The following is a 22,425-nucleotide window of genomic DNA, read 5'->3' on the forward strand; positions in this document are numbered from 1 at the left end:
GACGGGTTTTAAAAACCCAAACCCACACCCGCACCCGATGAATCAGTGCACCATGTATACCCGCCCTCGCCCTCTAATATTAAAAAAATTAATAAAAAAATATTATTTTTTTATAAAAAAATAACTTTTAAAGTAATTATAAATTTTTATAAAAATAAAATAAAAATAAAAATAATTATAAAATTACAAGATCAAAACTAAGAGAAAAAAATAAAAACCCCTAAATTGTTAAGTTGTAGAAAATATTAGTATATATATATATATATATATATATATTAAATAATTTTTTAATTTTTAATTTGAGTCGGGTTGAGCGGGTCGGGTATTAGAATTCTACGCACGCATTCATCAGCGGGTTTTTACTCGTCAAACTCGGTCGAGGGGTAGGGTGGGGTCAGTTATGGGTATTGCCATCTCTACTCGACGGAAACCCCCAATGGAAACAGTCATCTTGCGTAGCTCGGCACGGTTGGCTTTGTCCCCCGAGCGAGCACCGAAGCGGAACCATTGCTGCTTGAATGAGAAGCAAAGCGCAGCTCTCCAATCTCCTCCTCTCCTGTTCCGACGCCAAAACCCTAACCAATCTCCACTCCCTCCTCCTCCGCACCGGCCTCCTACCCTTCAATTACTTCTTCGCCACGAACCTCGTCTCGTCCTACTCTAACCTTCGTTCTCTCGACAGCGCCCGCAAGGTGTTCGACGAAACACCTCATCCAAACACCCGCCTTTGGAACGCCATCCTACGTGCACACTCCCTAGCTCACCAATGGCGCGATGTGCTCTTCCTCTTTCCTCGCATGAACCACCAACCTGACTGCTTCACCCTTCACATCGTTCTCAAGGCCTGCGCGGCTGTCCCCGACCTCAATCTCGGCCGTGTCATTCATTGTCTTGCTGTGAAAAACCCGACCGCTCATTCAGACATGTTTGTTGGTGCTGGACTTGTAGAAATGTATGGAAAGTGTGGGGACATGGGTGGTGCACGCAAAGTGTTTGATGAATTTCCTGCACCAGATGTTGTGCTCTGGACCTCAGTGGTTTCTGGGTACCAGCAGAACGGATTGGCCGTGGATGCAGTGTTGTTCTTCTCGGACATGGTGGTTGGGCATGGTGTCACTCCTGATCCAGTAACGCTTATAAGCATTGTATCAGCTCTCAGCCAATTGGGCAACCTTCGTGCAGGTAAATCTTGTCATGCATATGTTCTTAAGAGAAATTTACTATCAAAATTATCACTTTGCAATTCCATTTTGAACTTTTATGCGAATTTGGGCACCGTTGAATGGACACAGAGGGTATTTGATTATATGCCTGACAGAGATGTGGTCACTTGGAGTTGTATGATCTCCTGTCATGTTCGAACTGGGAATGCTGTTCATGCGCTTGATGTTTATAGAACAATGGTTGGGAATGGTTTGGAGCCGAATTCAATTACTATGGTTAGTGTTCTGCAAGCATGTGCATTAGCTATTGATTTGGAAGAAGGAAGGAGGATGCATGAGCTTGCGATCCAAAAAGGCTTTGAATTGGATTTAGGTGTCTCGACCTCTCTAATGGACATGTACATGAAGTGTTCTTGTTACAATGAGGCAATTGATCTCTTTCATCGAATGCCAAAGAAGGATACCGTCTCTTGGTCTGTAATGATAGGCGGATGTGCTCAAAATGGCTTTGCGGATGAGTCATTAAGGCTTTTCCGGCGCATGTTGGAGGATCACGCTAGTCCAGATGCAGTTACTATAGTGAAGGTCCTTTCCGCATGCTCACAGTTGAGTAATCTTCATCAAGCCATTTGCCTCCACAGCTACATAATCTTCAGTGGTTTCGACAACAAACTCTTTGTAAACACGGCGCTTATCGACCTTTACTCCAAATGTGGCAGCTTGACTGACGCATTTAAGGTGTTCAATTCTGTCACTGATAAAGACGTGGCCGTGTGGTGTTCTATGATCACAGCCTATGGAATTCACGGTCACGGTATCAATGCCATTACATTGTTCCAGCAAATGATTGATTCGTCGATCAAACCAAACAATGTCACATTTGTAGCAGTCTTAACCGCTTGCAGTCATGCAGGTTTGATTGAAGAAGGCAATAAGATCTTTTATAGTATGCAGAATGAATATGGTATGTTGCCTAATTCAGAACATTGTAACATCATGGTTGACATGTTTGCGCGGACCGGTAAATTGCGGGAGGCTTTGAAGGTTATTGAGGGGATGCCGGCGGCGGGAGTCAGCCCCCATGCTTGGTGTGCATTGCTTGCTGGTTGTAGGATTCATCAGGACATCAAAATGGGCAAGTTTGTGGCAATGAAATTGCTTGAACTGGAACCTGAACATGCAGGGTACTATAATTTGATGTCTAATATGTATGCTTTTGATGGAAATTGGGACAATGTGATTGAAATTAAGAGTGTAATTAAGGAGAGAAGATTGAAGAAAACAAGTGGTTATAGCTCAATTCAGATGGGTAATGGAATTCAATTTTCTTTTTGAATGTTTTATGGAGTTGATGGTGAATATTTTGAGTTACTTGTTTTTTATGATTATTATTTATAAAATATATGTTATGATTTTTTTTAGAGGAGATGAAATACTAACTACCCATAATGGTAGTTTATTTATTAGTTCAAGGTTCTTTCTTATCATATATATATATACACACACATGACACAAACCTTTGAAACATATATATATATATATATATATATATTATAATTAACTATATTTTATTATTTAATAATAGATTAAAGCCATCAATGACCCTTGAATTTTGTTCATTGTTGATTTCAACTCGGAAATTATAAATGTGTTGATTTTGTTATAAAACTTGGCCCACTTCTATTTAACTGTTTAGTAGAAATGGGGTCAAAATGCACATTTTTATTTAAGTTTATGGACTCAATAAACTATTTTATAATTTAAGGATAAAAATAAATAATTAGGCCAAACTTTATAAGTCCTCCTGACTCTAGTCCAAGCGAAATGTTTCCTATATGCTTTTATTTTAAGTTAAAAGTTAAGTGAAATGAAGCTATAGTTTCCAATTAGAGGCATCAATTAAAAAAATCTCAATTTCTTTTTAAGGCATTCATGTAAAAGCACAAACTTTATTATAAATGTGTGTATATATAATTTCAGGTTTTATAATGATACATATTTACATAAGAAGTATATAATTTTCTTTAGTAACAATACATAGGAAAAGAATTTATTGATTAGATAAATGAAAATAACTAGGAGAGATTTGTGAAATTTAAAAAAGAAAAAGTCACCTAAACCTTGTGGTGGTGAGCTCACATCACCGGTCAATGGAAGCTAACTACATCTCTGGAGAACTTAACCTATTGATTGTTACAAATACTATAGTAGTGGCAATATTCTTCATATATTGTTCTTAGCCTAAATATTATTTACTGTGTCCAAATGGGACCCAGGTGAAGTGATGTCTCCCTCTTTTTTCAGAATTGCATGGCATATTCCATAAATGCATTTCCATATATATTTGCCTTTTGACAATATTTATCGTCTTTGTAAAAAAATGATATTAATAATAATATTAAATAAACTAAGAGGAAATGATTATAAAAGAGAGATTTAAAAAAAAAACCTATAGAAATTGGAAAAATTTATGTATTGTTGAAGTTTTTGTAATTTCTTTTAAGAAAGAAAAATTCTTTCCAAATTCTTTTCAATTTCACTCAATTAGAGAGCATTGTGCACTCAGCAAGATTTTATTATTTTTTAAAAAAAATTTAGGGGTTGCGTCAAAATTCTCATTATGGTAAAAAAAATTTCTTTTAAAAAAATATATGTTACAAAAGAATTCAAGTGAAGCAAGGAAAGGTCAAAAAACGGAAGAAGGAAAATAGAGAAATAAAGAAGAACATCATTCAATCTTCATTTGTACAACTGTTTCATTTCTATAGGAAATGCAATGAGGGGCTAGAATTACAAATTAGTGGACCCTTTCTTTACAAAGATCGGACGGCTCAGGTTAACCCAGTTTTCTCTCACTCAGAACACTAGTCAATAACGGTCTCCATGTCAGATAACAACCCTCTGACTCAACTCAGCTGCCTCATCACTAACCATATTAACTACCCTTCTATTGCCTCCTCCATTGCTGAGCTTCATCTCTCTAACCAGCTCCTCAGTTACAACACCCTCTTCAACACCAACAACTAAGGCACCAATTCCCTCTCACAGCTTCACAACATCACACCAATTTCCTCTCACAGCTTCACAACATCAATAACATTGCAAATGCAAACACAGTCAGGGACATAACCAAAAGGAGGCTAGCATGGGCTTCAGCCCTCTTGGCACAAATGATTCCGTTATTTTAGCCGAAAACAGCTCCTCTCACCATCAGCCCTTCTTATTAATAAGTACTGGTACCGTCCCTATGTTAGTCTTTCCACTACATCAACCTTCACAACAAATGAAGTGACAACAATCTTCCCTCTTCATTAACTCCAGAAAATTTTCTTCCTACTCCCCGGCACAACATATCAATATATGAATAATTTCATCCTAATTTTTATTAAAAATATATCAATTCATATGCAAAGTTAATTCTAATCTAATAAAATAAAATTTACATCAATTTTCTCCAATATCCTAAATTTATTTTCAGTGTTTTTTAATTTTTTTTAATACTAAATAAGGGATTATGAACAATGTTGTAAATTATATTGTGAGACTTGCTTTAGTAGAATTATATGAAACTTTTACTCTCTCTCTCTCTCTCTCTCTCTCTCCCTTTTTTTTGTAAGCTGTTTCCATGCAGAGACCATGAATTGGAAATGATTTTTTCGTGAGATTGATTTATTTAATTAATCATGATTAAATATATTTTAGTTTGTTGTTCATTTTATCAATATTTTTTTAATTATTCAAAACATATATATATATATATATATATATTAATTTGTTCAAAGTGGTCTTTTTAAAAATTTAAATTATTTTTTTTTAAGTAATTTTTAAGTAATTTTTAATTTTCTTTCTCTTGATTTAATACATCAACTAAAAATACATATAGTCAATTTAATTTTTGGATTTTAAAAAGTAAATGTTTTCCCCCTAAAATTTTTATTGGGAAAATATTTTTTTTTTAATTTATGAATATCCAAATAACAATTGAAGAAAAAGATTAGAGTGAATTACAACTTTGTTTCCTCCTATCTTATGTTTCATGTATAATTTTTTTTATTTTTATTTGTTATTCTATTTGTAAATTTTTGTTAAAGTTAAGGACATTCAAATTATGGAAAATAATTTACATAGAATTTATATGAAACGTTCACTAAGTAATTATGAGGCGTGGTTGATTTTATGGTTGCCTATTGTTTAATGTGCCATTTATTAATTAAATAATTTTCAAAAAAAATATTTGAGAGCTTTCATTAAAAAAATTTAAACATAAAATAAAAATATATTTTTAAAAAATATTATTATTCCATGTTTATATAATCTTCCAAAGATTTTGTCATGGATCATGTAACCTAGAGTTTATCTACGCCCAAGCATCTACGAAATTAGTTCTCCATTAATGAAGAACTACAATCCAATCAAAATAAAATAAAATACATAAAGAGAATAATAAAACTCCCTCAAAGCTCACAATCTTTTTAGATGGATGAAGTTCTTCGAAGATTCTCTAATATCACCGCCGAGATCTCTTCATGAATGGCTCCCTTGAAGCTTTGAACTTTTGTCTAGTCTCTTCCTCTTGCTTTCTTTCCTTGGACAAGATATGCAACTGAAGCCCCCAAAAATCACCGCCTAAAGAATAACCAAAAAAGTAGAGAAGAAGATCCCAAAAAAGCCCTAGTTTCTGAGCTTTAATAACTAATAAATCGAGGGTTCTTAAGGTCATAAGAGGTCCTTACGACCAAATGCTTATAGCTATAACAGTTCTCGTAAGCTTCTCGGGTTTGGTGTTACGCCGTAATAGTGCCTATAATAATGATTTGCTACAGTATCATAAATAACACATTGCTACAGTAATCATCCTTAATAGCACCTGTAAGCCCGATCGTAAGTCACTCTAAAAACTCTGTTTTTTTTTTTTTCCAAACTTAACTCAAATTGCCTCAAACTTGTTCCTCTTGATCTATGTCTTTATTACAGCTTGAATATGAAATGAAAGCGAATTAAACACCAAATTTAATCATATATTCAACAATTACATGCAAAGTGCTATAAATAATAATAATCAAATACTCAATTGGACTCAAATAACATAGATTGGACTCAAATAACATATATTGCAATTAAGAAACAATTAAAATAACATGATCCACAACCCATGTCAAAATAGAATAAAATCCTAGAGTTTAACTATGCTCGAACATCTACAAAATTAGCCCTCCATTAATGGAGGACAAGCATCCAAATAACAAGACACGATGAAAACCAATAAAAACATGAAAAATCCCCTTTTCAATCATGTCGAGAGATGATTGCCAAAGAACGCCAGAAGACCTTTCATGAATGTCTCCAAGCTAATCTTGATGTCTACAACCCTTCTTGTCCAAGATAGAAGGGATGAATCTCCCTCTAGAATCGCCTCTATACCCTTGGATATTCACCCCCTTTCTTCCTTTCAGCCTCACCTTCAATTAGAACCCAAGATGCCTTAAAACCTTTGTCAGGAATATTTATACTGTGCCTACTTACAAGTGTAAAGATGTGGCAGTAAGAAGCTGGGGATGATGGATCACGAGACTTATGGGATTACTTATGGTCATAAGTCCCATCCCCAAAGACTTCTATATGGTGTTATGCTCCAGCTTATGGCCGTAAAAGCTGGATTGTAAGCTTCTCTATATGCCCCTTGAAAGCTCGTAAGCCCCTCTGGATGATCCTTATGGTCTAGCTTACAGGCGTAAGTTCTACCCGTAAGTCCCTCTAAATGGCTTCTAAGATAAGATTTTAGAATATTAGAAGAATTACAAAGCAACTTGTAGAACCAAGAAGAATGAGCAATGTTATCAAGACTCCAAATATGGCAATCTTTATACTTGTAATTAATGATATCAACCTAAATTTTACTTTCAAAAATGAGAATGGAAAAAATATTTTTGGCGATCATCAAGTGTTTGATAATCCTATGATTCCACAGGCCCAATCCCCTTTAGGTTTGCTAAGTGTTGCAACTGTCCAGCCAATAAAATGGAAGCCCCTATTATTGCTTGTCCTAAACCAGAGAAAATTTCAGACAATCTTGGAGATTCAATCCAGAATAGTATTAGGGGAATGCATAACAGAGAGGATATAGTTAGGAATAACAAAAATGGTGTTGTTCAGGAGAGTAACCCTGCCAGCAGTAGAAACAGAGGAATGATTCCAAGAGCGAATGTCATTGTTGACTCTATTGGGGATATGTTGAAGCTGGTTTATCATAAGCCTTTTAATCGATGGAAAGTAGATACATGCAAGTAAACATGTCAATTGAAGTAAAAGATGTATATGCAAGGCAATGTAAACAAGAATATAATGAAATCCTAAACCCTTCCCCCACACTTAAATCATACATTGTCCTCAATGTTGTAAAAGATTAATATGCAAGGCAATGTAAACAAGAATATGAGGGAAGTGGAAAACGAGTACTTCCCTATATGAAAGGTCATTGTTCCTTGAAATCGGCGAGTGTGTCCATTGAAGTGCCCAAGTAGTGGGTCACTCAAGGTCAAAAAAGTTCGAGTGAGCATCCCATTTACAATTGAGGATGGTGGGTGTTACAATAAAGTCATGCAAATACAAGGGAAGGCATTAACTCTTAACAAAATAAAAGATAACAAAACAGAAAAGTAAAAATCCACTAAATGTATTGAAATAAATACAAACTAATCAGGGCCAACCCTTGCCGTAAATGATGAACACAAAATACTGAAACTTGAAATACAAAGTAGAATAAAAATAAAAACTAATGCTCGGCTGCTTAATAGTCCTGAGTCTGATGGAGGATGTGGTGTCGGGGAAGGTGTCGATGCTGGTGGTGGCGGAGAACGAACTAGGCGGCTAAGGAGACCCAGAGCATGGCCAAGGTCGGCCTCGAGCCGTGCCTCTGTCGCTATAATCGCCTACTGCCCTTCTTGTAGATATTGGATCTATGTTGTAGCTCCTGAATCTAATATCTGCGTTGGCAAGGAGCTACTAGGCTAGATGTACCTACCGATGTAGTGGTCGATGCAACGAATAACTCACTGTCAAACTTATTGTTTGACTCCTCATCCGCATCCTTACTCCTCTCTGGTGGTTGCTTTGTGGAGGTTAGGGTGAGGATCCATCTGGAGCTGGGCCACGTGACCATCACCATCAGCCAAAAAGTGTCCATGCTGAGGGGTGCCGAGCTGCCCATAATCTACTGGTCTTGGAGCTGATCAGGCTACCCCGTATCCTTGATCAAGCATGTGATTCGGGACGGATGAAAATTGTACCTAAAGGCAGACATGCTAACCTTGATGTGTAATAAAGTTCACCAGCATATGTCCAAGGTGGATGGGCCAATGCTCCACCAAATTATATAAGAATAGGAGCTCTTGTCGCCCCACCACTCTTGTGCTGTCAGCCTTACCTGCAAAAGAGCGGGCCATGAGTACATGAAGAATCTCAAGGCTGGTCTAGTGAGGAACGAGGCCTTTATAAGGCCAGACTCATAGCTCCTACCCCTTCTCAGGTGGAGCCAGACTCCTTTGTCGGTAACATCCGGGGCAAAATCGATTAGCAACTACTCATATTGAGGGGTGCTAATTTAGTCGGTGTCGTATAACCCTATCAGTTTAACTAACTCGGTATACGTGTTGATTGTGTAATAAAGTGTGTGAAAAACAAGATGTCAGTCCATAGGAAATAATGAGATTACTAGTACTTACTCTAATTTTGAAAATTAGCCTAATAAAAAAGTAGTGATATGTGTAAACAAAAGAAAACTAAAGCAAGGAATATGAAAATAATGAGGAGAAGTCAGGAGAAGAAATGATGTCTAGCATAGTATCCCTCTAGGGTTTTATAAAGAACATGACAAAGTTGTCTAAGTATGCAATTTTAATTGAACCGAGAGGTTTTCTAAATCATGCTAAACCCTCTTTCAAGGGTAAAAAGTAATTGAATCAGTGCAAAGCTGATGCAGTTATCCACACAATCACATTAATACTCCGTGAAATCTCAATATGAGGTAATGAGAGTTTCTTAAGTAGGTAATCTATCTTATGAGGAGACATTATCCCTAATCAGAATACATAATAGAAATGTAATTTCTCCTAAATTCTATTCCATTTGATTGCAAAGAGCATGGAAATATTCATCAACTCACTCGAGAGAATTGAGGGAGACAGAGTCTCCAAAGTACTCTATTTCTAGACTTACTTATAATTCTATCTAATCACGGTATGTTAATGCTAGGTGGGAATTTTTTCTCATCACAAAGCACATCAAATATGATAACTAGGGCTTTCTCCACAATATAAATCAGGAATTCAAAAACACAATTAGATTCAAATAGAATGGATTGCAACAAAGAAAATAAGTAAATCACAAAAATCCAATAGCCAATGTCAAAAGATAACGTATAAAGTTCAACTAAGCCCAAACATCTAACAAATTAGTCCTCCATTATTGGAGGAAACCATTAAAACAACAAGACAATATAACAAACATTGAAAATATAAAAACCCCTTCTCAATCGCGCCAGAAATATATCATGAGAAAACTCTAAAGAACCTTTCATGAATGCCGCCAAGGACGAGCTTGGTAGCTACAATATCTTTTCCCTTGAATGTGGATCCAAATTTCCTCCTAGAATTATCTATTGAGCCACTGGAGATTTTCTTCCTTTCTTCCCTAGATTTGCCTTAAAGAAAAGAATCAAAGAATGCCCTAAAAATTCTCATCAGATCTGTTTATACTCAGCTACTTACAGTTTACTTACGGGAATAAGAACGTGGACGTAAGGAGCTGAAAAAGATGGGTCACGAGCCTTACAAGAACACTTACGACCGTAAGTCCCGTCTGTAAGGTCTTCTATTTGTGTTATAGTCCATCTTCACGTAAGCACTGGACCATAAGTTTTACTTTAATACCCCTTGTAACCATCCTTATGAGCATAAGCTCTGGTCATAAGCTCCTCTGGATGGTCCTTATGGGCGTAAGTCGCACCCGTAAAGTCCTCTAATTTGGCTCTGAACTATTTCTTATAGGCATAAGCATGCCCCCAAGGTTCTCTAGAAGAGGCTTACGGCCGTTAGTGAGGCCGTAAGCTACCTGTACACAAACCATTATGTTTGCTTTGTCCTTATTCAATTGGTGAGAGGCGCTAACTTTAAGTGAGACAAAAGGCTTAGATCGCGGGTTTGACTCCAAGGGAGTGAGAAATGGCTGACTAAGAACAACAATACCTGGCTTCTACTGAGTTCTATTCTAGGTCTCACTGAGGTGGGCCGATCTCTCATAGTTGAACTATGGTAATAGTCGCTTTTGTTTCAACCAAACAAAGGAAATCTGGTTTCTTATTATTCATAATATCACGAATGTTATCCATAGTGTGAGGGTTGGGACAAGCCCTTGTAGTTCTAGGAGAAAATTTTTAGATTCATAAGGATCATAAAAAAGAAAACAAAGTAAATCAAAATGAAAGGGCTAAGTAACTAGAGATTTTCTCCCTTTCGTTGGCTTAGTTCGGCTTTTGCGAAGATCTCATCATGCTAGAGCCTCAATCTTGGAATCCTTTTAAATATGACTAAGGATCATATCATCATCAGCTTCTTCGACTGATGCAAGTATTCAGAAGAGGATTCACTCATATTTTGTTTCCTAGTAGAAGAATAAACAAGGGCATCGATGACTTGAACCACCGCCATAGTGTGCTGATCTACTGAGGATTCTCTCTGAGAAGATGAAAGAATAGTGACTGAAGAGATGAGTAGGGGTTCCAGAGTGGAAATGGGGTCATTGGGAGAATGCGATGGTTTGTTCGGTTGGAGTTCCAATGGGCAGCCATTCACATTACCAAGGAGTAGGGTTTTTTTGGGAGCCAGCGAATCATACTTTAAAGTGACATCACCACAGTTGATGTGAGTTAAAGTAGGCAGAGAATCCCCAGGACAGGGAAAAGAATCGTCATAAGCCATGGGACCAACAGGCAAATGAGCTTTAGAAGTATCGGATGGATGACTTTGCCTTTCCTACCCAGAGGTCACGGCACGTGCCTCTTGCATGCGGGAGGACCCTACCACTTATTGGTTGGCAACCCATGTACGAGGCCACTTGTTGGGGTGTTGTGCTTCATCTCCTTGAGAACCATCATAATCAGGGTTTCTAGCACCATCGTGGCAACCACCTCGTCCGCCACCTAGCCAGCTGCCTCATCTATGTAAAGCCACATGACAACATTGCAGTTTCAACCAGGGCCCAAACTCCTTGTTATTTTTAATAGCATTTTGAGATAGCAGGATTGTCAATGAGCTCGTCCTAATCCTTGCCTACCTCATCAACCTACATCACTATGGCAGTCTGCACCATCTCTGCTTCAACCAAACCAGAGGGCACAAGTGTCCCAGCTGTTCAGGTGATTGCTAGGAAAAGGACAGCTCGTCTCACCATGCCCGACTCTACTACATCTCACATGCTACAAATCCCTTGGGAAACTAGAATATTGTGTGAGCTAGAAATATTCGGCACTATTATTTTTTAAACAAAGAAAACTAGAACCAAGCCACATTTTCGTTTATTTTGGTTTGATTTTCTAACTAATTAATTTTTTGTTAGATTTAAGATATTTTAATTTAACTTTTTAAAATAAAAGTGGATAAACAATAACTTTATTAAAAAGTAAGAGAAAAATTGTAGTTAGGTATAGTAGTGACACCAAGAAAATAATCGTCGAGGGAATCATTTATCCTAAGTGGCACAAAGATGAGCTTTTAAGGGTTAAGCTCCTTGACTAGATCTAGTGTTGGGCATCATTTCTCTAGAATCAGTAGTAAAGGAATCAAGAAAGCCCAAACTACACTTGATAGTTGAGGTGGAGTCTAGTTACTTTAAACTGAATTGATAATATAACTTTTATTCTCTTCCCATTCTGCTTCCATTACTCCTATTAGCTTAGAATAATAATAATTCCATTACGATTGTGTTAGTTTTGATTTAAAATTTTATGTAAAAACTAAATTAAATTAATATGCCCAAAAAATACATGGTAAAAAAATTTCTTATCAACTAAAATTTGACTAACCTATACTACCTAGCCCACCCAACTGCACCAAACTATCGTTGACCAACAAGCTTTCTGTCAATTGATTTTTTTCATCTTCAGGCTAAGAAGTTTGGAACATATTATTAGTGTACGATGATAAGTTGGCATGATAAGTTACCATTATTTGTCAAACAATTAATTAAATAGATTTAATGTGAAAAATGGGATAGTTTCCTGTTTTGATATCTAGAACAATTAAGATGAATTAGTGTCTTCCAGTGTTTTGGTTTAAGGAATCATATTGCATAGTTTTAGGGAAATTTGATTACAACTATTAAAAAGCTATGAGATCTACTTAGTGATTCTTGATTGATTTATTGAGAAGAACCATTTGGAGCAAATGACTTATTATGGAGATTAATTTCATGGAGAATCAAATCAAGCTGTGCGCTTTTTATGATGTCAACTAATTTGTTGAAGTGCTATAGAAAGTAGGGAGTTATATTTGGAGATAGCCATGAGTTTTATTTGAAGTATTAGTCAAGATTATCTTTGGCTAATTGAAGATGAGTTTGAAATTGGTTTGAAACTCTCTTTAGCATGATTTAGAAGCGCTAAATTTGGGTATGTGTTTAAAGACAAAGTTGAGTTCCTGATGATAATGTGTGGCGAGCACAATTGATTACTAGTATGGCTAAAATTAGAAGAGATCTGGTCATATTTGACTCAGATTCAATAAAGATCAATAATTAATGGTGTTTTAAGGTTGTATTGTGATCTTGAGTTGTAACTCACCTAGTTTAGAAAGTATATATGGTGGGGCAAGTTGTAAGTTGGGTTGTAAATGGAATTGCAACATCAAATTTGGAACCTATAAAAAATCATGACAGAGAAAGATTTCAAGAGACGATTCATAGGAGTTTATTGAAGACTTAATTCTAGGATTCAGGATAAGTAGGAGAGATAGGCCTAAGGAGGAAAAATATAGGCATCAATCAATCTAGAGATAGAGTGCTTATTGTTCATTGAGATTGTGATCTTATAACGATCTTAGAAAAGGAGTGTCGCTTTAACGGGAGATTGAGACCAATCGGAGGTTGGTTTATGTGAGCCTTAAGAGATAACATTATGTGTTGATCATCAATGAATGAAGTGCATACCCTAGTATCTTCTAAAACCATTGTACTTAATTTTGTTTTCTCTTCTAGTAGATTTAGTTTTAGGGGCTTGGCCTCATAGACATAGGCATATTGTGTTAAATTGTGTTATTATTATTATTATTTTTAGTGCCAATATTTAATAATAAAATTTGATAATCTGTAACCCCTAATAGAAGCAACACATAACACGATGTTGTGCTAAAGGGACAAATGACAGAAATAATGAAGGTTTAAATAATTCCACCAGTAATGAACAAGAAAATTGAAATTCCATATAATGTAAGTTTTTTTTTTTGGACAAAGGCAACAAGCGTCATCCACAACAAGGTTATCAAAGGGACAGATTGATATGATGGCGCACCAATTATGGTGACTTAACGACTCTTTAGAGATTTACTATGTGAGAGTCGTCTAATATATATGCAAACTAATAATGGCCTACCACATGAGCCCAAGATGATATATAAAATACCATAACCTAATAATTGTAAATTTTTTCCTTCCTTGCAATCCTAGAAAGATGAATAATATCACTCCCCCAAAAGATGACCTACTGAATGATTATATCTATAGTATTACATAGTGCTCCTACTATAGTAAATATTTTAAAAACTGGTTGAGTGGCTGATAAGTGTATATTTGTGCATTATTTAATATTGTTTTGTGCACTTATGTGGCATGCATTAAAGTATCTTTGTGGAAGATGATGCTAAACATGGTGAAAATTATATTCTCAGCTACCAGTCAGTGCTTAAGGAAAAGCAAAAGTCAAAAGAAGTAATTAAGAGTCAAAACAAAGAAGATGGAGCTCTCTCAACATCAACAAGTAAAGAACAAGCCAAAAAAAAAAACATCGTATGGGCACCTTACGATCATACTTACAGCTATAAGCCTCAGACAAAGAACCTTGCAGGCATGCTTATGCCCATAAGGAGGACCATAAGGATCAAACAGAGGAACTTACAGGTAGGACTTATGCCTGTAAGTCAGACCGTAAGGGCTATCCAAAGGAGCTTACAAGGGAGCAACTTACGCTTGTAAGGGTGGTCGCAAGAGCTATCCAGAGAAGATTATGGTCTAGCTCTTACAACCGTAAGTTGGGCCATAACATTGAGACAGAAGACCTTACAGGCTTACTTACTATAGACCCCTCCTATGCATTAAATCTTGCTTAGGATGCTAATCATTTGTTTTTTTTTCTCCCAGAATCTCTCTTCTCCATGTCATCTTGCTGTGAAAAGTTTGTTAAAAGGAGGAATTCCCTTAGGAATTCCCGAGCTCTATCACATCCATGCTTGCTGTCAAACCAAGTTTCAACCTCCTTGCATCCTTCCTCTCTTCCTTGCTTGCTTCATCTCCTTGGTTTCCATTGCTTCTCCACTTGGAGCTTCAAGGGTGAGGAAATTTACCAAAGTACTGTAGTGACAGTAATCAAGTTAGAGAGGAGCTCATCATCGCCAACTTGTCGGCAAACCTAGAGGTAGTTACTGATGATTGTCCACCTCAATAGAAAGCTTAACTCTCCATTTATGGCATGTTTGTATGCCAAGATGAAAACTTGTTTGTTTATATGCTTATGTTTGCTTCAAGAGTTGTACCCTTTTGAATGTATATATAGGCATATATTTGCATGAAGAACTACAGCCTTTTGTAGGTACATATATGCTTATATTTACATCAAGAGCTGTAGCTATTTGAGTGTTTTATTGGCATATTCTTGCATGAAAACCTGCAGCCTGTTAATGTTTTTGAACTCTTTAGAAACCCAAGCTTTATATGCATGCAAATTTAGTTGTCTTGCATGTCCCCTTATTTCTTTCAAGCATGCTTAAGGGCCAACTGGTGCATGCATAGGTGAACTTACTCACCTTCTAAATCTTGCAGCTTTAGAATATATGTGCTTTTGCATTTGAAAGTGACCCTATAGTCTTTGGATGAACCTTGTTTTGGTGTTGTAGTCAGCTTTAAAATTAGAGCATTTTATGCTTTGCTTTTATTTTCTGGAGAAATTGTTTGGTGGTTAATGATGCTGACTTTTGTAGCTTTATGGGTCAAGATTTCATACCTTCCAACCCATTAGAACCAAGTCTCGGGACTTGTAAATATGTGTCTGTATTTATTTGTATCTGTGTGCTTAGACTTGTTAAGTGGGTCTACAATTATAACTATGTTTTGTTTGGTTCATGATTTCTTGAGTTATAATGGTTGCAATGATTGGGTTATAGTGACTTTGGGTTTTCGAGTTGTATCTTGGAGTAGAGAAATTTTGAGGTAAGTAATCCACTGTTAACCTCGTATTTCCAGTATTTGAAAAATTATTTATTGGCAAGATAATTGGCTATCATTTCGTTATGGCATTTTATTTCAAATACATGTATTTTTGTTAATATTGAAATTAATTATTTTTGAATATGTATTTTCAGATATTGTTATTTAATAGTCTTAATTAAATGATTACTTTTCACTTTGCTTTTGTTATTGATTTATTATTTATGCTATTATTGTGATTTCATTTTGTTGATTATATTAAATGTTTCAATATGTGTATTTTATATGTATCCAAACGTTGGTATGATCTGCTATCATTTGGGTTGACTAAATTATGCCCATTATTTATTTATTTGTATATTTGTTTTGCTTTAGTTTGGAGAAATTAGTATTTTGAATAATTTTAAATGTTTTTGTTTACTTCATCTTTAATTTATGTATATTTTTTCTTTCTCCCAAAAGTGAGATCTCAAAATTTTTATTATATTTTTGTGGACTTGGGAATTGGAGGAATTTTGTAATTTCTGGATTTGTACCTTATAAATATTTTTGTATCTGAATGATTTGATCTCCAAATGAGCGATATGCAACCCTGTTAGTGGGGGGGTTAAACCCTGACCTTGTTGACAAGAAATTCTGGAAAAATGAGACTGTAGTTTTGCACCATGTCGGTTTCGGTGAAATAATCAACTGCCACATGTTATTCTGGCTTGGGTCACCGAGGGTAAATAAATGACCTCTGGCATCCATAGTGACATACACTAAAATTTGTTACACTCTGCTTTGACTATTGATTTTGATTTTCTTCAATTTTCACTATTTATGTGTTATTGATTTCCGGGTATATCACAGACAATTTTTATCCTGCCTTGAAGTTTCTGCATTTGTGAGATCGTATTTCTGGGTTTCAAATTTTGATGAATAAAATATTTGGAAATATTCTTTTATTAGAATATTATACTCTGTATTTTGTTTAAATTATAATTTCAAAGATTGTATTATTCTGAAAATCCAGTATACTTGAAACACACGTCTGTAATTTCTGATTTAGTCTAACTATGCTTCGGAGACTTATACTCTTATTTGATGATTTACTATATTTTTGATTTACAGCTTTGAAATATGATAATTCTTTTACCTACATTATTTTGGTTAACGATATTATTTGAGAACTATACCCCTTATGGACTATTTATTTTGCATTTGTTAAGCTTTATTTAGTCTAAGTTTGAAAGCTTAATTGCTCTTAGTATTTGAAATCAAGATTTATAAACTCTATTATTTAAATCAATTTCTGGATTACTTACTGGGCTAGTGAGCTCATGGATTTGTTTTAAATCTTTTTCAGATCAAGAGTGGTAGACCGGTGTGGACCTTGAAAGATTGTCTGTAGATGTTGTCCTGTTCTATTATAAAATTTGAGTTCTTGTCATTGTCTATCCTTGTATTCCTGAAGCCTTGTAGGTCTACTTGGTTCATGCCCTGTGGATTTGCAGCCGTTTATCTACGCACTGGGTCTTGCGAGCCAAGTTTGGGGCGTAACACTTACGGCCGCAAGTCTGCTCATAAGGCATGCGCCCCATCATCTTCAGCTCCTTACGACCTCATTCTTATGCCCATAAGTTGCCCGTAAGTTGTTAGGTATAAAGGAATCTGATAAGGTTTTTGAAGCAATCTTTTGACAACAGGCTTAGTAAAAGTGGGGAAGAGTTTCTCCAAATTTCTTAGAGCGATTCATCAAGGAGAGGAGACTTATCCACCTTCAAAGAAGACGATTAAAGCCTTCGAGGAGCATTTTGACTGCGTGTGTGGAAGAAATGGGAAATTTCATCAGTAATCTCAAGGGACAAGCTTAGAAAAGTGGGTTTTATATTTTCAATCATGTTCATTATCTTTAGTGAATTGCTTGATTATTCTCTTTTGATGGAGAACTAATTGATAGGTATTTGGGCATAGATGAAGCCTAGAGTTATGAATTGATTGACTTTGGTTGTAGAACTTTCATGCTTTTACATTGATTTTTAATCGCTCCTTTACTATTGATTTCAATTGTGTGTATTGTTGAATGCTATTGAGGTGAGAGTCCTAGATACATTTTTTATGTGCTTGTGTGAGGAGTCGAAGACCTACCTAGCATAGGCAACCCCGATTAAAAGGGATTGTGGGTACGCCTAGAGATAGATAGAGTAGTTTGGAGTCAAGAGCTCTCCTCCCACAATCCTTCCGATCGAATTGACAAGTAATTCCATCTTTTTTGCAATTGTCGGGAGTATTTTTAGAGAGAGATCTTGTTATTAGGGGTGATTACTTTGAGAGAAGAAATGTCTATACTTTGAATACTTGTCTATTCTTGTTAAGAGTTCATAACATTCATTGCAGTCGTAGGGTTGTCTGTATCAGCACCATTGTGGGCTCCTTTCTTTCACCCAGCCTTTAATTAGGATTAGACCAAATAAAAACCAATAGATCACAAATCAAATTTTAATATTTTGATATACTTCAAGGGATTGTGGATTCATGACTTCCATTAGGGGCAAGCCCCTAATGTTAATTATCCTGAACATTGTCTCAAGAACCTTAAGTAAGTGTGAAAAAGGAAATAAATTGTGACAAATAAATTTTATTCATTTCAATAAACATGAATTCATTGACTTCATTGAGAGTACAAAGGGATTTGAAATCTGATCATCTTGAAGCAACAATGATTGTAGCTATTCATCTCCTTCAGACTATTTCACCGAAAAGCGCGCTTTGACTTTTGTTGACTTTTGGTTTTCGTCTACGGTTGAAATATGCATCTTTGAACATGATTTAGAAACTTGTGAAGTTATGTCTTGGATATTTGAATTTGCATCTTGGACTTGATTTGGAACTTAATTTGAATTTTCATAAGCTTCGGCTTTCATGCTTGTGAAGCTTTTTTGCAACTTGTGAACTCTTCGATGCTTTAACCTTATGGTTGTTGAGCTCATTTGTTGATTCATTTGAAACATGGATGTTTGATTTTTGCATCTTTAGATTGATTTGTATTTCAAGCTGTGAATTCTCTATGTTGATGAATCACAAACTTGGTTTGACTTTTCATAAGCTTCGGTTGTCATGCTTGTGAAACTTCCTTCAAGTCTTGACTTGTGAAACTCTTTAGGTCTTTGACTTATGATATCTTGAGACTATTGAGTTCAATTGTCGATTTATATGATTTTTTTAAAATATTGAATTGTGGAACTTTTTGGGTCTTCGACTTTTGATGTCTTGAGACTGCTGAGTCCAATTGTCGATTTATATGGATTTCAAGTTTTGACTCTTTTCATATCTTGAATCTCGACTTGGCTGCTTTGGTTTTGATTTTTGTTTATTATATATATTTTATCACATGTTACTACATATGCCTCATCATCGCGTTGCATGCCTCGTTGCTGTCTTATATGTCTCATTACTGCCGTTGTCTCGAGATGGTATTTTTATTGCCTTGGGATGGGTATATATATGTATATATATCATATTCATACCCATGTGCATGGTGGGGTCTTTTTTTTAATTTTTTTTATTCTTCATCATTTTTTATTTGCATGTGTGTCTCTTTCATGATGGGCCCATTTTTTTTAATTTTTTTAATTATTTTTTTAAATTTTTATTTTATTATTATTTTGAACCCGAATGTGAGTATGCATGCATACCCAATGCATGCTTCTCATTTTTTTAGTAAAGCACCACCAATTACCAATCAGCATAACAATAAGATTTGTAAATATATATAGGTGGTAGCTTGGCAAAAAAACATTTTTAATATTCATTGCATCAAATGGAGGCCTCCATATTCAATTAATTAAAATCACACATGATATCCAACAGTAGCTATATATATATATATATACATATATATTTCAAAATCAAACATGAGTATTTTAGGTTTGTGTTCATCAACCTACATGCTTGTCTTGTATATTGAGTTGAGTCTATATTTGAATATTAGCATATGATGGAGGTGCATGTATACACCATGATATTGCTTACAAGCATGGCAGAAATAAAAAGCATTGATTGTTTTGCATTTGGGATAATGCAAGTGGGCCATATATAGCTCAGGAGAGAAATATCGTCTCAAGTTAAAGACGCATTCTTGACCTTACGTGAATTTATGATGGAAAAAGCCAGTTGCATGTGACTGTATATATATATATTTGCGATACAGGACTCATGCATTAATATATATTCTACCAACTGATTCCTCTCCCCATTGTCAATCTCTGAATGTCGCTTCTTGAACGTCAAGTAAACGTTCTCATCTTGATGTCGAAAATGGTTAAAAGACATCATCACACTTCTTGGTCACATCCTTAAATGCAGCATCATTTTACTCATTATTCTCAGGTACACTCCTCACAAAGGCCTTCATTTCTGTAACATGTTTGGCACTTGTTTCATTGATAGATCCACACATATTCTTATAATGTTGAGAAGCAACATTGGTAGTAATAATAAATGCTTGTAACCTATCTCCATTTGACAATATTTAGCTGATGAGCAATTACAACAGTCTTCAGATGCATTTTGTGCACCTTCTATTGAGGATATTTGGTCATCCAAGAATGTTTTATTCTCCAAAGCTTCATATTTCGAGCCATTGAGCTTCTCATTTCTATGGCCTTTCTTAATATGATCTAAAGGGGTCAATTAGTCATCATTAGTGGCACTGCAATTGGCATTGTACCCTAGCATAGTGCTCACCGTATCACAAGTATATGTTTGATGAGCATACCATGCATCCAAATGCAATGGAGTCATCCCATCCTTGGTTTTGACCTCTAGAAATGCACCATGCTCAATAAGCATTTTTGCTGATTCATTATAGCCATTTATTATTATTATTATTATTTATTTATTTTCCATGAGTGTGCATGCTTCTCATCATTTTTATTTATTATATATATATATATATAATTTTGCTATGCACGTATGCATGCTTCTCATTTCATTTTTTTATATTGTTTTTTTTTATATCATGCACATATGCATGCTTCTCATTTTTTTCCTATTATGCTTCTCAATAATTTTTTATATCATGCACATATGCATGCATATAATGAATTTCTTTTATAAAAGAAGAGATCTCATTGGCCTGATTCCTACCCAATTTATTCTCTCATGTTTCTCATTTTTTTATTACTATTATTTTTTTCCTTTAGAGAGAAACATCATTTCATTAAAAAAAAATTATCAAACATCTATCTAACATTTCAATTAATGCAGTTCAGCTTAGAAGACTTGATCATAACACTTCAAGATTGAACTAAAAGTCACAAGTTATTCATGAATTAGCTTCAAGATTCCGCTTGCATATAGAATCAGCATTTTCTTTATGTGTAGACAATGTATTTAGAGAAAGGTTTTGATCACCAAGAATTCCATTTCTTTCTATTTTGCCAGATAATCTTGTTCCAATGTATGCTAATATATTAGAATGTCTGTGGTATATGATGTGGCTTTCATCAAGTTCGAATTCCATTTCCGCATTATTTCCAATTTTGATAGCCCCCTTTTGGTCTTGACTTGCAAGTTGTTTTCTATTATTTTCTTTTTGCCAAGCACGTATGCATGCTTTTGTGGGCATATATATATATATATATATATTAAAAAAAGGAAGGCATAGGAGAAGATCCAACTTCCAGTTTTGGAATTCTAGCACAATTAACCGTGTGGATATCATCAATCAAAATACCGGCAATGTAATTTTTGAGTACAATCATTAGCCTGACAATAATGTACATTTACTAATCTTGGCAAACAATCAAAATGCATCCCATACTCGCTGCAGGCATTATGCGGAGCTTTTCCTCGGATGTAGGTAGGGATGGGCATGGGGCGGGGATTCCCATCCCCCCGCGAGGATCCGCCCCGATTCGGGCGGGGATTCCCCGATTCCCTCCCCACAGGGGCGGGGACGGGGGGAAATATTTCCCCGATCCCTGTAGCAAGGCTGGGCCGGGGAATGATCTCCCCGCCCCGAAATATATCTATATATATATATATATATATATATATATATATATATATATATATATATATATATATATATATATATATATATATATTATGTTATTATATATGATATAAGGGTTAAAATAAAAAAAAACAAATTCATCTATTCGGGCTCCACTTCAGATCCCTAATTTTCTCCACCAGGACCACCAACTGGTCCGCCTCTAATAGATCTCCACCTTCCACCATCCCCATATTCCCAGAGCAATTTGACGCCGCCACCACCACCACCAGTCCACCACCACCTACCCTCTCATTCTCTCTCTTTCTCTTTGCCTACGCCTCCACTGCCCTCCGAGGCCTGTGCCCCTTCTTCCTGAAGATTCTATGCCATACTTTGAAGTTGTCGTGCCACTTTATCTAGGTATATGAATGGAATCTTGGCATGCTTTGCAAATTTATATATTAAGTGAAGAGTCAAGACGTAGACATGTATGATGATTAAGCTTTTTTTGTGCTTCCAAGATTCATTAAAGTATAGAAAAACAAAGTCAACATATCATCTGGAAAATTATTTGAAGGCTATTCAAATTCATTATGAATTTCTTTTCTTTTGGATGACTAATCTTTCCCATTTGAAGAAGAGACTCAATGATCTTGAAATATAGTGGATTTTGGATTTCACCAATCGCACCTGTGTGTTCAACCTAAAAATTAGGTTATGACTAAAAACGGCATTTTTTTCTCCCAGCTCTTTCTTCATCCACTCTTCTTCAGTTCTTCCTTCCATTTAATTAATTAATTAAATTTTTGTTTT

General features: G+C 35.5%; 1 protein-coding gene across 1 annotated transcript; it reads left to right on the top strand.

Moving 5' to 3' along the window:
* The first annotated feature begins 439 nt into the window (after positions 1 to 439).
* Positions 440 to 2,514, top strand: LOC120266503 (putative pentatricopeptide repeat-containing protein At3g01580). The gene has a single exon (XM_039274135.1). The coding sequence runs from the start codon at positions 519 to 521 to the stop codon at positions 2,496 to 2,498; it is 1,980 nt and encodes a 659-aa protein (XP_039130069.1). The 5' UTR covers positions 440 to 518; the 3' UTR covers positions 2,499 to 2,514.
* The last annotated feature ends 19,911 nt before the right edge of the window (positions 2,515 to 22,425 follow it).

Source organism: Dioscorea cayenensis, chromosome 8, assembly GCF_009730915.1.
Source record: "Dioscorea cayenensis subsp. rotundata cultivar TDr96_F1 chromosome 8, TDr96_F1_v2_PseudoChromosome.rev07_lg8_w22 25.fasta, whole genome shotgun sequence".
Taxonomy (NCBI): Eukaryota; Viridiplantae; Streptophyta; class Magnoliopsida; order Dioscoreales; family Dioscoreaceae; genus Dioscorea; species Dioscorea cayenensis.